The following is a 13934-nucleotide window of genomic DNA, read 5'->3' on the forward strand; positions in this document are numbered from 1 at the left end:
GTTGATGCTAATTATATTTCTTTAATATAGGAAAAAGTTGAAATGTTATCATTGGCAAAGGAGATAGAATTCTTGAAATCCCTACGACTTTCATGCGGTTTAGTTTTATTTTAGTAATTTTACACCTCAAGATGACTGTAGCCTATTCATTAGGGCTTTAAAGTCTTTTTTTATTGTATGTCTTCTGTAGCTGTCAAGTCTGAGACTATAACCCTAACCTTTACAAACACTGTGGAGCTTGGAGTGTTTGAAGAACACACTTTTGAGTTGCATTGTGGAAATTGTAGGATCCATTAGTTTTGGACGTCTTATATGCCTCTGGCACATCAAATTTATAAATTGTTTTTGTTTCTTGCCAGTCCACTAACTTCATGAAAATGTGGTTTTGATATTAAGCTTGAAAGTTTGGATATGTTGTAGGATTTTAATAATGTTCTCAAAGCTCTAGTTGATCAAACTAAACTGCATCATCAGTGTACCTTTCTTAAATCCAATGAGAAATACATTCGTACACGTGAAAATTGTCTGAATTCTTGGTCAGTGCTGGAATATTTGTTTTATTTATGTATTTGTTTTAACTAAGAAAAAGTAGCAGGCAAACATTTGTCCTCACCGAAGTTAAACAATCAGGGGGAGGTTGGCAGACAGGGGGATGACTCGTGAGTTTTGATTGAGACGGGTTGACTTCTATCTCGAGAGGCAGACTAAACACACGTGAAACCATGGTCCTGTTGCAGCGGTGCGTTTTTAAGAGAATTCTCCAACAGTTGTATTCAGGGAATCAAGGAAACTCCAAAAGTCTGCTGTCAGCTGGGTTTCCCAGTGCGCTGCCAGGTGGAGACGGAGCTGCTGCACACAGGAGCAAATCAAGTAAGTGAATTTATATCAACTGGTCAGTAAGGACGTCGATTTTACGTGTGTACATTTCTTCTATTCTCTTACACTCTCATTGTACGACTTTTCTTTCTCAGAGGACTAAATGACACTTTGACATTTGACTTAATGTTTACCTAAAAAATGTACCGATTAACCAAAGAACTCTCGGCTTTTAACATGTAATGACATACATACGCGTTTCTTCAGCTTTAAATAGTTGGTTAAACATTAACATTGAGTCGAAAAAAAACTACACGAGTTTGTTTGCGCCGAACGAAAACAAATGTGCTTGCCAAACTCGTGGGGTCATGACCTGTAGCTAGGTTAGAGGCACCAGATGTGCTGGTGAAACAGTGACCTGCGGTGTGCGTAATCTGGAACCTGCGCGTACTCTGTGTACTACTCAAAGCACAGTAGGCAACGTCACCAGAACCTTTTTCTCAGAAGGAAACTTCAATCCAGCTACTGAACGATTTTGGCACAGACGGTTTTCAAGTTAGATGCCGGAGGTCCTCCCGTGGCGGGTCACGTGTGTATGTAATTGATTGCATGCAGTCATTCATTAGCTCCTGTTGGAGCTGATGTTGTGTGCGCAACAATGTATCTAAATACATACTATATCTGATGTGCCTATTTCATTCTGCTCTCAGAGGGCAGTTCATCTGTGTTTGCAAACCGATGTGTGTGCGTTCGAGTATGTTTGTGTGCGTGTTGGACGTCCCCCTGCATGTTGGAGACTTTGAGTAAATATTTGTCCTCTTCCTTGTAGGCTTGTCCTTTTTATGCCACTATATGTATTTGTCTGTTTTGGTTAGTTAGGTACTTTGACAATTCAGATTGTTAATACAAAATAAAAATCAACTAAAAACGGATGTTGCTCAGGATTATGTGACCCAACAGCATATAAAGTAGCTGAAATGATCAGCTGTGCTTACACATTAATGCAATAATACTTAGAATATATATATATTTCAAAAATGTGGTGCTGCATTTGAGTGCTTTAAGTATATTGTAATGCCTATATGTAGTGTTTTTACTTTGTCTGTTTCTACTGTTTCTAGCTGTTCCAGATTTAAGGGAGCGGACTCTTATTGCTGTAAAGCCAGATGGAGTTCAACGTCGTCTTGTAGGACAAATAATACAGCGGTTTGAGCAGCGGGGCTTCAAGCTGGTTGGACTGAAAATGTTGCAGGTAAAGAAGTCTGAAATAAATGTGTTTGGTGGTGTTATTGTGGTGTGTTCTCTGTTTAATTTCTATAGCTGTCTCTGTTGGGAAGGTCTCTGATGATCTCCTGTCTCAGCACTACTATGAACTGAGGACCAAGCCCTTCTACCCCAGGCTGCTGGATTACATGACCTCAGGGCCTGTTGTTGTTATGGTGAGGGCGTCTCTATACTTCTGGGATACTCCTGTATTTAAAAAGAAAATCTACGTTTTCATTAGGTTGACATAGACATGAAAGGTGTGTTTTCAAAAATGAATGCTAGAATATTATATCAATCAAAATACACAGAATATCTGTGTAGTAAATCTGCTACAATCTTGAATAGCCTGTTTTTGTGTGTGCTTATGTGAGTTATTTTATTTTCATTTAGGTGTGGGAAGGGCACAAGGTAGTCCAGACGACACGTACAATGGTGGGACATACTAACCCAGCGGAGGCCCAGGCAGGCACAGTCAGAGGAGATTTCAGCTATCATGTCAGCAGGTAACAGGATGTCATTTGATCTAATTTTGTGTAAAGTAAGTTTCAGGGTTAAACAACAACCTCATGACACCGCCACCTTCTTGATATTGCATGTGATCTTTCTGTGTTGGAGGTAATATAAGGATGTGTGTTGGTCATTTAAAGGAATGTGGTTCATGCCAGTGATTCACTGGAGGGGGCACAGAGGGAGATCCAGCTGTGGTTTCAGAGAAAGGAGCTCCTGAACTGGGACTGCTGTGACCAGACCATGACCTGTGAGGTGTGAAGACGCTAAGACATACAGTCTATGACTAAGACCCGGACGCAGCGAGAATCAGTAATACTACCTCTTCTCCTGCTGTCTCTTGTGACAGTAATTGAAAAAAAGATAAGTCATTTTCAGTGTTCCTATCAAATAATTTACCTCAATAAGTGCACTTAGAGTCACAAAGATTTATGTTTAAACAAATGTGACAGAGTATTTTTTTTATTTGTATAAATCAAAAATATATTAGCAACTACACACATAAATGCATAGCTGTGACATCCTTCATTGAACACGGACAGCAGGAGGTGTTTGGCCTTTGGTGTCAGGATGAGATGTGTGTAGTAATCGAATAGATGTGAATATAGATGTGTCTATTTGTGAATCTTGCACAGCTCCAGAAGGCTAATAGATTCACAAGATATTGCAACGTTTTTCATCACAATTATAAGACAAATTTAACAAAGCCTTGCTGTGAAGTAATAATAAATAATAAGTCAAATCTATACTTTTATGTTGTTTTGGAAATAATAAGCACACTAAAAACATTTTTAGCAAAGTGTTGAACTATGTGTGTAATTTTTCTACTTGACTGAAATTGTGTCAATTGTATGTAAATCAAGTAAATGTATGTAAATTAAATTGTAAAGTAATCTTCCTACCTCTGTTTGAAAGAAGAAAGAAATTAAATAAGAGAGAGAACAGTTGCAAGTACAAATCTTTGTCAGGAATTGTCTGAAATGGAAATAGTTCATAGTCTACTGTAGAAATATGCTAACAAAATATAGAAGCATTGAACTTATAAGAATTATGTATGTGCTCAATTGCAATAGTGTTGCGTGGTCATTGAGCAAAGGTTTCAAGCGCTCCGGGCGAGGCACTTTTGCGCCTCGCAAAGAAGAAGCTCTGACTTCAGGCAGAACTCCCTCACACACAGTGGCCCCCACCCTGGCGTGTGTGTGTGTGCGAAGATGATACATCCCTGTGCAGGACAAGGTCAAATCCTCATCGGAAAGTATAAAGAAACAAGCGAAATGTTAGAACAGGGCTCACAAACACCGAGACGAGAGATACGTATTCTGAGCCCTGACTTTGTGTCTGTTGCTAGGGATACTTAATCAATTCTGGTGTTCTGTGAAACCATAGATCTATGCATTATTTGTTCTGATGCTTGACTTATTAAATCGTTAATAGATCGTCTGTCATCTGTTGTTCATCATCAAAGTAATTCCAATTCAAACGATCTGTGCGGGGTCCTTCTGGAGGTGCAGTCTTTCAGAGTCAGATTATACAGTGGGCTCTTTGCCCGAGGTGAAATCCCCAACACTAACCAAAATCAAATAATCAATGTTTATACTAGAACATTGAACCTCTGGTCAATGTTATTTGTAAAATGTGCATTTGCTGTCAGTTAAAAAATTTACTCAAGTAATATGATGATGATTTATGCCTGCTATTAGTGTACAATGAATGATTTAGATTTCATGTTGACATCTTCAGTGTGTCACTTGTTTAGTTCTTCATACAGCTGAAAAAATGTCCTCAGTCTGCTGCACCCAATATCACTTATACAAATACTTAGCTAGGATTCTTCAAATATATGTATATATTTTAAATTGTATGGTTTGATCATATAACAGATTATGGAAAGAAGGGTAGTAGTAAACTCATAGATATGGTACAAAAATACACACAATTTAAGTTTTATTCAAGCCAATAAACTGTCAGCATTGTACATTATGTTATGATATTCTCCACAGCTGAAGTCACAAGAGTCAAACTGAATTTGTGTATTCTTCATGTATCAGTTGAATGTGTATTTGATCTAAACCCACATCTGTCTACAACAAGGGATATATAACTCAGATAGATATGCAAGAAATAAAAACACAGAAACAATCGAACATCTGACTATACTGAGTCATAAACATCTTTAACCAAATTCACGTTTCTTCTAGCTCAAAAAAGCAGTTTCAGTTAATTGTTGTTAACATAGAAATCTAATCATCAGAATGTTATAAGGTTTATAAAATTGCATTTTTCAGATATTGCCTAAACAAAGGATGATAAAAACAATGAAATTGTAAAAAGTATAATGTTACCTAATGGTAAGAATAGTAAAACTCTGGCGAGATGTAGAAACCCAAAATAGTAGTATTAGTGAGGGAGCTTTTAACAGCTTTCTTATGTTGAAGAATCTCTAGCACATAGATATATATATATATAACAACATGTATGATTAAATATTAAAATCCATCTGCAAGGTCACTCTGTGCATCCAGCTGTTTATGCAACATTACAGTTATCTCCATTGATTTGTATTAGTGAATGTTTGAGAGCTCCGTCACACTAAATCATTCTCTGATTTCAGGCCAATCTTCAGCTTTTGCTTCTCCATCGCCGTCTCTAGTTCGGTAGCTTTGCGCACATCCTGAGTAGGATACAAGATAAAATGTGTTTAACAAAGACATATTGATATTAATTTATGAAATATTATTTAGTACCAGTCCAAGAACAAGAAGGCTATCTAGTAATTAACAACTGTAAAATGTACCCTCTGCAACTAGCTATGAGCTCTTTAGGAACTAATGTGCATTTTGTGGTTTTGAAAGGTTAATAATCTTTAGTCAATGTAGTCTGTGCATAATTCAAGGCTAAGCAAATAATCCGCCCATGACCTCACAAACACACACATCAACAGTAAACACATAAACAAACACACACAAAAAACACAGGACAAACCTCGAGAAGGGCCTTCTGCACCATAATTTGGCTGTAGACTCTTGTACCTTCCTCTGGTGACGCCGTGCGGAGCTCCTCCTTTTTCAGGGAAAAAATCTGTGCTCCATTTAAAATGCCCAGTCTCTGAACTGTCCTGAAAGAGGAGGAAGAAGCAACAGAATCAGTATACATGTCTGTTCAGCTTAAAAGAGCTTTCATTGTCAAACTTTCACCTATAACCTGGATATGAGTACCTTTGTCAGATAGAAGAATCCAGTTGTGTAAATTAGAATAATCTAATGAACATGTAAACGTATCTTCTCTTAAGAGTCACTTCTTTGTTCTCTTGTTGTAGAAGTATCCCTCAGTGTCCTCAATGTCCTCCTAGCTGACTGTTTAAGTTCAACTTCAATTTACCCCTGTTTACAGTTACTATGTGTTGATTTTGGTGGTCTCTGTGGACAAAATCAGCCGTGTTTCTAAGCACCACAGTCTCTTTAGAAAACCTCTTATTGTACTGCAGCAGGGTCTGAGAGTCTGCCCTGTGCAATCCTGGTTCTCCTGTGCCTCCCTTCCCTTTAGCGGGCGCAGCTATACGACCTGGGTCTTCTTGAGCCTCTGCTTCCGGGCAGTACTCCCTGTGTACTTTATTTATATAAGTCATAAAGAGGCATCAGTATTAAAATGAGACTGTTCCATAACCAGTTCTAAGTTCCTCATAGTAACTTTAAGTTGCAATACATAAACATGGCAGGGACAGTTGGCGGCGCTATTGTGCACTAAATAAAATCAGCTGCTTGTGTTGCATGTATAATGCAACAGACTGTTTAGATTTCTTTGATTTAATTTCCTTCATTGTTCTTCAGGTCCACAGCACCCACATGTCCAATAAGCACCCCTCATTCAATTTAGTAAAGCTAAGCTAATATCATTAGTGAAAGAAAATGCTTATATTGATTATTTTAGGCACACAACTGGTCTTAGACATGTTTAATGTGATAATCACTTGCTTTTCCTGGATCTTGAGAAAAAGATGTGGCTATAAATGAACTAATACGTTTTACAAACTAGCCTTGTTCTGAATCAGGTTTTTGTCTGAGCTGGTGTTTTAACAGAGTACACTCACTGTTGACTGAAGTTTTTGGTGGTTAGCCAGGCCTCCACTTCGGCAGACGGTGAGTGGTAGTTCAGGGGAGTAGTGTCAGCTGTGCGGGGGACCACAAGCGGACGGACTGAGTTGCTTCTCCCAGCTAACCGCTGAAGAAGCTCATCATTCACTATCAGGACGTTGCAAATATATTACAGACAAAACTTAATTTGCTATCAAAGTGTTACATCTCTCCAATTCAAGATCAGTGCTCAACCTCCAGGGTTGAGTTATGTTTAATATGATAAATTTCTGATGCTTTTTAGACACACCGCATAGGAAGAGGTCTGTTTATGGCCAGTTATCAGTTAAGAGCTGAAACAATTAACTAACCAAAATGCTCTTGTGTCAAAGGAAACAAAGGGAAACAGCAGTGGAAGCATGGCACTTAAGAAGCTCCTGGGATTCAATATGTTTGTGAATTTGATATTCTAACAAGACCCTCTTGTGTTTGTACACATGATTTACCAGTGCTGATTTCAACATGTATGTATGTGCATGTTACCTCGGTCATTGCCTTCTCCCTGTATTGATGGTAAAACCATGCTCTGTGGTCGCATTGGGCTTGTGGGAGAATATGAGAAGTACTTTGTCTGAGGGGACATGGGCACCTTCTGTTGTGAAAGAGTAGGAATGAATAAAAACTGTGAGATTTCATGAGGCAAAAAGCCACAGTGTGTGCAATATTTGAATCAATGACAAACAACAGGACTCTGTATGTGTGTGTGTTGTGTCTGTTCTTGTACCTTTGACTCTCTGCGTACCACTGGGCTGTTTCTCCCAGTGTTATTCAGAGCAGACAGAGGCTCCAGGATATTAGAGGGGACAAATCCTATCTGGTCAAAGCGATTTTGACACTTCCACCATCTCTCTGATGAATCAATGACCTAAAGAACGATCAGTCAAGTGTTGTTATACATTCGAAGAATACATCTACTTTTACAGGTGGGTCTCTAACTCTAACTATGGGTGTGTACCTCTAGGGTTTCTCCTTGTAGCACAGAGAGTTCACTGCTGTTTCTAGCCACAAAATCATAACTGCAGCAGTACAGTCTCTCACCCTCTGGTGGGAGCCCAGGTCCTTCTCTGAAATAGAAGTGTCGTTTAAGAGATAAGCAACATGTAAAGAAAAAAATAACCCATTAAAAAAAAGGAGTCGCATGTCGGTAATCTTAATCTCTAATTTGAGAAATTGACATGCGTTATTCTCAGACTTTATATATATATTGTCACTTCTGCTATAATCATACCTTGTTCTGTAATGCTTTTTCAGAGGCTTACGGACTTACATTTCATCATTGCTTTCACCAGGATGCTCCGCTGTCTGTCGAACTTGGTCCTGTGGAATTCGTGCCTCCCTACTTTCCCTGAGAGCATCTTGTTTGTGCTGTGACTCGATGGGATCTTCAAAAAGCTGGCCTGTTGAGTTATAGGCCTGAGGCTTCCACCCATCCAGGAAGACAGGTGAGTATGGAGGTACAGACACATCAAGGTGCAAACTGAAAAGAGGGCAAGAGGACAATGTTAGAGCAAGACTCTCAAACCAAGATTTACACACACACACATACACATACACACACATACCAGGGTGAAGTCCAGTTGGGCCCTAATGAAGTCCACAGCTCCTTTTCCTCTTCAATCAGATGGTCGCGGAGCAGTGAAACAGCACCACTGGTCATAGCAGGACTGACCACCGATGCTCCTAACACTGGCCCCCCCGTGGTTTTCACCATCTGTAAAAGAGAGGGTTGCGAGAGTCAGTATCACAGAGAGAATGAGATAATCTTCTAAAAGAAACATTAGAAAGCCTCACCAGTCTAAGAGGTGCAAAGATGTGATGCAGCAGCTCTGGTGCATACGGCTGTGCAATGGATGACTGGAGACGGTCCTAAATAAACCAGCATATTGGGTCAGTTAGCTTTTCATTTTCACACGTTTTATCAAAATTGTACATTTCCAGAGTTAATCAACGCTCTATTATGACTACTCACCAGCAGACTGAGGGAGTACTTGATTTTCTGAAAGAGGTCCACAAATTCTTCCTCTGATGGAGGGCAAGCTTTCAGGGTCAACAAATCATCTGCACACAGAGGAGCATAATCACAGCTACAACTTAACAGGATACACATCCCTAATTAATGATTAACAGGAAGAGCATAACTCCACCACGATCACTGTTGTTATTGTGCATGCATTGATTTGAACTTGATATTAGCTGGTGTCAGTATTATTTGTTGAGTTATTTAATTATCAAGAACATTTTGCAAGCTGCCAAGTGCAAGTTGAATAGCATTCGTCAACACTTTTCGGAAAATAAATGAATTATAGAAAAGAATAACAAAAACAGTAAAGGTGAGGAGTGCTTGTTCTCCCATGTTCCAGCAAGTACTCCCATAAAACAAAGCCAGTGGTGGTGACTAATAACAATCTTCTATTTCTATTTCAAACGGGTAAATTAAGCAAGTTTAAATATGTTGAAATTATTGTTTTAGTTTGTGCTTCTTAATTGACTTGGCCCCAGCTCCAATAACTTCTAACTTCTTTGTCTTGTTTCTTGCTTCAGGCAAGGATTTCGCAATTATCTGAAGATTTCTTTGGCACTCTGCCTGTGACTCTTCCAGTGCTTAAAATAGTGTATAAATATTTACCCTTTGTCTCCAGTTTCCTGCCTCTACCAGAAGCCATTCATCAATCTCCTGCCAAGCACCACCAACTTTTCAACTGTCCTCCTCTGCCACCAATTGATCTACACTTCTTCAAACCTACCTTCAATATAACATTAAAAGTATAAGTAAGTAAAAGTATTTATCTCATTTAGACCACACTAATTAAACTATGACTACAGTAGTTAGTTAGAATGGAAGAACAACTCTCACCATCTTGGTCCTTGTTCTTCTTGCTCTTTCTGCTTTTCTTCTTTGTCCTTTGGTTGAGAACACTCTGGGCCTCCGCTGTCTGCTGCAAGCGTGCCATGAAACGCTCCACGTCGTCAAAGCAGTGGTTCATAAACTCCTAAAGAAATACTGTATGTCTTAGCCATTTACCAGAGCGACTTACAGAAAGTGTTTTGATATGTTAACAGTTCATATTACTGGTAATTTAACAAGTTATTAGTGGGTCAAGCATACAATGAATTAAATGAATCTGTTACAGGCTCTTGTTAAAGTTTAAAAAACAAAGAAATAATCCCCATTACCTCTTTTTATAGCAATTCTTTTTCTAACTCTAAACACAGAAAAGTTAACTAAACGTCTAAAATGATATGTATTTTGTTTAAATTAGTATCGTGAGAATGCATTAAATACTTAACATTAACATATTTTGCTGTCCTCTATTAAAAATTAAAACACTTTAAAGACAAACTTCAAGACTTTCTTATCAGTATGCTAAAGATATACATTGTCAACATACTTAAAAATGCAAATATTTAATTTTGATCACCTATATTACCTTATGATCCTTGCTGTGATGTTTCTTCTAGTGTATAGACAACGGTTGCTGTCCTGATTTTGCATAAATACAGTATGTGGTTTATAAATTATATGGGACCACATACTTTCTTGAAGCTTTTTTGCACAGGTTGCTACCTGCTCTCTTTTGACTTTAAGCTATTATTGATTATTTGTAAGCTTTGTACGCAAACCCTTTTGTCAGTATACACGCATAGACATAAAAAATGATCTATGCAAGTACGTACCAATTCTCTCTCTGCATTCAGTATAGATGTATAATTTGACTCCCCAATGGCAACATTCTCTGAGCAGAGGAAGAACAAATCCATTAAAGCAAAATTTGACATATGTACAAAAACACGAAGCCTGCTGTATTATGTCAATAGCAAGAAGCAGGATAGCGTGCGCAGAGAATGAAAATGTGTCTTTGTGGCAACAGCACATGCTCACACATATACACACACACACACATTAGGCAGATTAATATACTGTACCTTTGTCAAAATGTGTGTAGATGGGGAGGCCACCAGGAGGAAGCTGCTCCCCTGGAGTTAACATGACTCGGACCAATGAATGCTTTCTAGGGGCCACCGGAGGCGGTAGTGCAGACATCTGTTGTGTGTGGATGCAGACAGAGTAAAATCATGCGTATACACACAATAGGGGATAATGCCCATACTATAATAAACTTTACGTAAATGTTTACCGGTATTTCACCTTTTGTCTGATGGTTCTAACACTTCATTTCCTGTTTTCTGGGAAATGCATTATCCCACTATATGTTATCACATTATTACTTAATGTTCTTAAATGTTTTTACTTTTCTAATTTGACTAGTCTATATATGTTTGAATATAGTCAAAAATGATGAATGAGAGTTCATTATTGCCACATTCCACAAGGTGATTGTAAGAATGCTGAGTATTCACACTCGTACATGTGAGTGATTGATGCGCACGACAGGAAAAACCACTGACATCAGATGCATGGTATGCAGGTGACACAATCACCAAAACCTGCTCAAGAAACTGTGCCAGCTGAATACAAAAGTTCACCAAAAGTGTTTACTTTGCAAACACATTGTAGTTTTGATATCTCTTTTGCTCATCTTCCAGCCTTTCCTCTGTCATCCCTCGTCTTCCAACATACTGTTAAAGCAGTAAATATGGTATAAACTATTTCAATCATCAACAATTTCTCATAAAATCCACGTTACACAGAAAAATCCCTTCACGCAATAACAAATGATTAAATATTCTCACGTATCAAGATAAAGTGAAGCTACTTCAAAAGTCTCCTCTGAGCACCATATTACTGACACAGACAGTGCACAGGTGTACTGGTCTCTCAAACACACATAAACAGTCACAAACGCACACTCTATTTGCATAAAGTTAACACATAGAATTTAGATACATCACTGTACCTTTTAGTGCGGTTTGAGTGTTTAAATCCAGGGCACAGAGACCATTCCTCGTGCTGAGTTGTATGAGCACTGAGTTAAGATACACGAGGACGTCCCACCTTCTTGAGATATGAAGAAACAGGAAAAACGAGTCTGGCTTTCCTTTTGCAGATAATCTGTTGCTTTCACTCCCCTCTGATTTTCTGATACACACACACACAAACACACACACACACACACACATGCTCCCTCCCATTTTTCTCTCGGTATCTTTGTGAGCTTCTCTTTTCTAATGACAGGCATGCCTAGCAACAACCGCCTGTGGCTTGTGCCAAGAGGCTAATGTGACCTGCAACACATGACATTCCAGAAATGTAATGCAGTCTTCCCACTTCCAAAAACTCTGTGACATCAAGTTTCATTTGAGACGAGGCCAAAATAAGGCTCAGAGTTCAAATGGGTAGATACAAGTGTGTCAATAACAATAAATGAAAGATTTGAATGCATTGATCCTTTGGATTGGTATTAGTTAAGTCAGCTTAACTAATTTGATTTGAACATTTTTTCCCTTTATAGCCACATAACTATACCTACCGATCACATTCAAAATAAAATATAATAATTTCATATAATTTTTTTTATAGTCATCTTGCAGTTTTCTGTTCTTTAAGTGTTATCGTTGGCTGAGTGAAATCAAAGGAAATTGTTGGAATCTGTCAAATTAAATTGTGAATGAAAGAGATGTATTGATAAAAAGTAAATTACTGATTCAAGGAACAATGTGGTAGTTAAACTGCATAGAATGTAATCACTGGGATACCTCAAGGTTATAGAATATAAAAGAGATAATGCTCTCAGAAAATAATTCTAACAATATGTATGTTTGCAACAACAGGAAGACAAGAGCATCACATGATATCTGAGAAGGTGTGGTAAAGGATGTTTGCAAAACTTTAAATATCTGCTTTCTGCTATTTCTCAGAGCACTGTAACGCTGCTGCTACAGTAGATAATAGTGGATGTCTGTGTTCTTTCAGAAAAACAATGTCAATAGGACCCCAGCCAAACTCCAGTTTTCTTTCTGTTGAGGAATACACCGCTAGAATAATTAGTACTTTTCCAAGAAGAAGTTGCTTTTTACTAAACATTTAAAATAAGATGGAGTTTCCATCATACTTTGATCAACTGCAGACTAAAGTCACTAAGCTAAGATAGGAAAAGATAAGATACTCCGGTACAAGAAAAGGAAGTAGGGTCATGGCTTTAGGGAAAACCGAGCAGTTGGTGAACAGTGACCCCAGCTGGTTGTTGGAGGTCAGACATCATCTGTCCCTGCAGCTCTCCTCGTGTTTGACTGTTGCTCAGGTCCAGGAGGCTATGAACAGGTGGTCAACCTAAAAATCAAAGATGGAATTAGCAAGTGTAGAGGATAATGGGGCTGCCACACAACTGCAAGCATAATGGATTCAGCTCCATGCTTCATGTTTTCTGCACGTTGTTCCAAAAAGCCTTGAGTTTTGCAATGCATACTGAAGACATTCACTTCAGTGCCATTCACAAAAGAATATACTGTAGGTACCACTGTTGGCACTGAACTATTAACAGCTAGTATACATTGATTTATGTACTGTTTTGTTATTACTCATTGCAGGATATCTTGTTATAAGATATTGAAAAAAACAGCAACAGGCCTTTCGATCTTTTTCTCCCGATGTTTCAGATCTTGTCTTGCCATTGTGATATTTTGGGCAATGATAAACTGGTGGGTTGTAGGCATATTTGGGTCAATAATCTTCAGGTTAGGTGCTCTGAAAGGAACCAATGTTGATTAATACAACTTTATATGAACAGAAAGTTTTCTTAGCAGATGCCTTCACCTGGCCTGAATTAAAGCCTGACAACTGGCCAAGATCTTGGCCAATTACATCAAGTAGTCTGCTGAACTGACTTTTTAAAAATGTGTTTAACTTAATTAAATAAATAGTCATTTGAATCTATTACTGTCGATATAATACACATAACTTTGAGCAACAACAAGTCTCATCTCATTTGAAGAGCCTTTCAGTTAATCCCCACAATTAGTTTCAACAGGAGGACATATCCCCATGCCTGCTGCTTTTTCATTTGGTGGAAGTGTGCACTTTTTAATTGGCAGTTAAAACATTTTCCTCATCATAACTTGCCTGTATCATCTGGCTGTAAGGAAAGGCCTTAAGTTACAAAAATAGAAAAACAATACACAACAGAGGAGTCATGTTACAGATGCATTCTGTTTAACTCCCTCCGACAATGTGACCGTATGACTTTCTGAATATGATTCATGTTAACCCAATAGTATTTCCTCAGTCACTTTAAATACACTTGAATGGTGACTATGAAA

At 38.3% G+C, this 13934-nt stretch overlaps 2 protein-coding genes across 2 annotated transcripts; one reads left to right on the plus strand and one right to left on the minus strand.

Annotated features, from left to right (window-relative positions):
- Nucleotides 1–722: 722 nt before the first annotated feature.
- On the plus strand, nucleotides 723–2850 carry nme4 (NME/NM23 nucleoside diphosphate kinase 4; the record flags this gene model as incomplete). The annotated part of the gene is made up of 5 exons (XM_079177320.1): nucleotides 723–870; nucleotides 1938–2068; nucleotides 2154–2255; nucleotides 2473–2585; nucleotides 2730–2850. 5 exons carry the CDS (start codon nucleotides 723–725, stop codon nucleotides 2848–2850), a joined length of 615 nt encoding a protein of 204 aa, XP_079033446.1.
- Nucleotides 2851–4560: 1710 nt separating this feature from the next.
- On the minus strand, nucleotides 4561–10761 carry eps8l1a (EPS8 signaling adaptor L1a; the record flags this gene model as incomplete). The annotated part of the gene is made up of 13 exons (XM_079177187.1): nucleotides 4561–5260; nucleotides 5572–5704; nucleotides 6677–6827; nucleotides 7203–7311; nucleotides 7444–7584; nucleotides 7675–7783; nucleotides 7987–8196; nucleotides 8282–8430; nucleotides 8511–8585; nucleotides 8689–8777; nucleotides 9574–9709; nucleotides 10395–10453; nucleotides 10644–10761. The coding sequence occupies 13 exons, from the start codon at nucleotides 10759–10761 to the stop codon at nucleotides 5174–5176; spliced, it is 1566 nt and encodes a 521-aa protein (XP_079033313.1). The 3' UTR covers nucleotides 4561–5173.
- Nucleotides 10762–13934: the final 3173 nt, after the last annotated feature.

This window comes from Pholis gunnellus (genome assembly GCF_910591455.1).
Source record: "Pholis gunnellus genome assembly, chromosome: 17".
Lineage (NCBI taxonomy): Eukaryota > Metazoa > Chordata > Actinopteri > Perciformes > Pholidae > Pholis > Pholis gunnellus.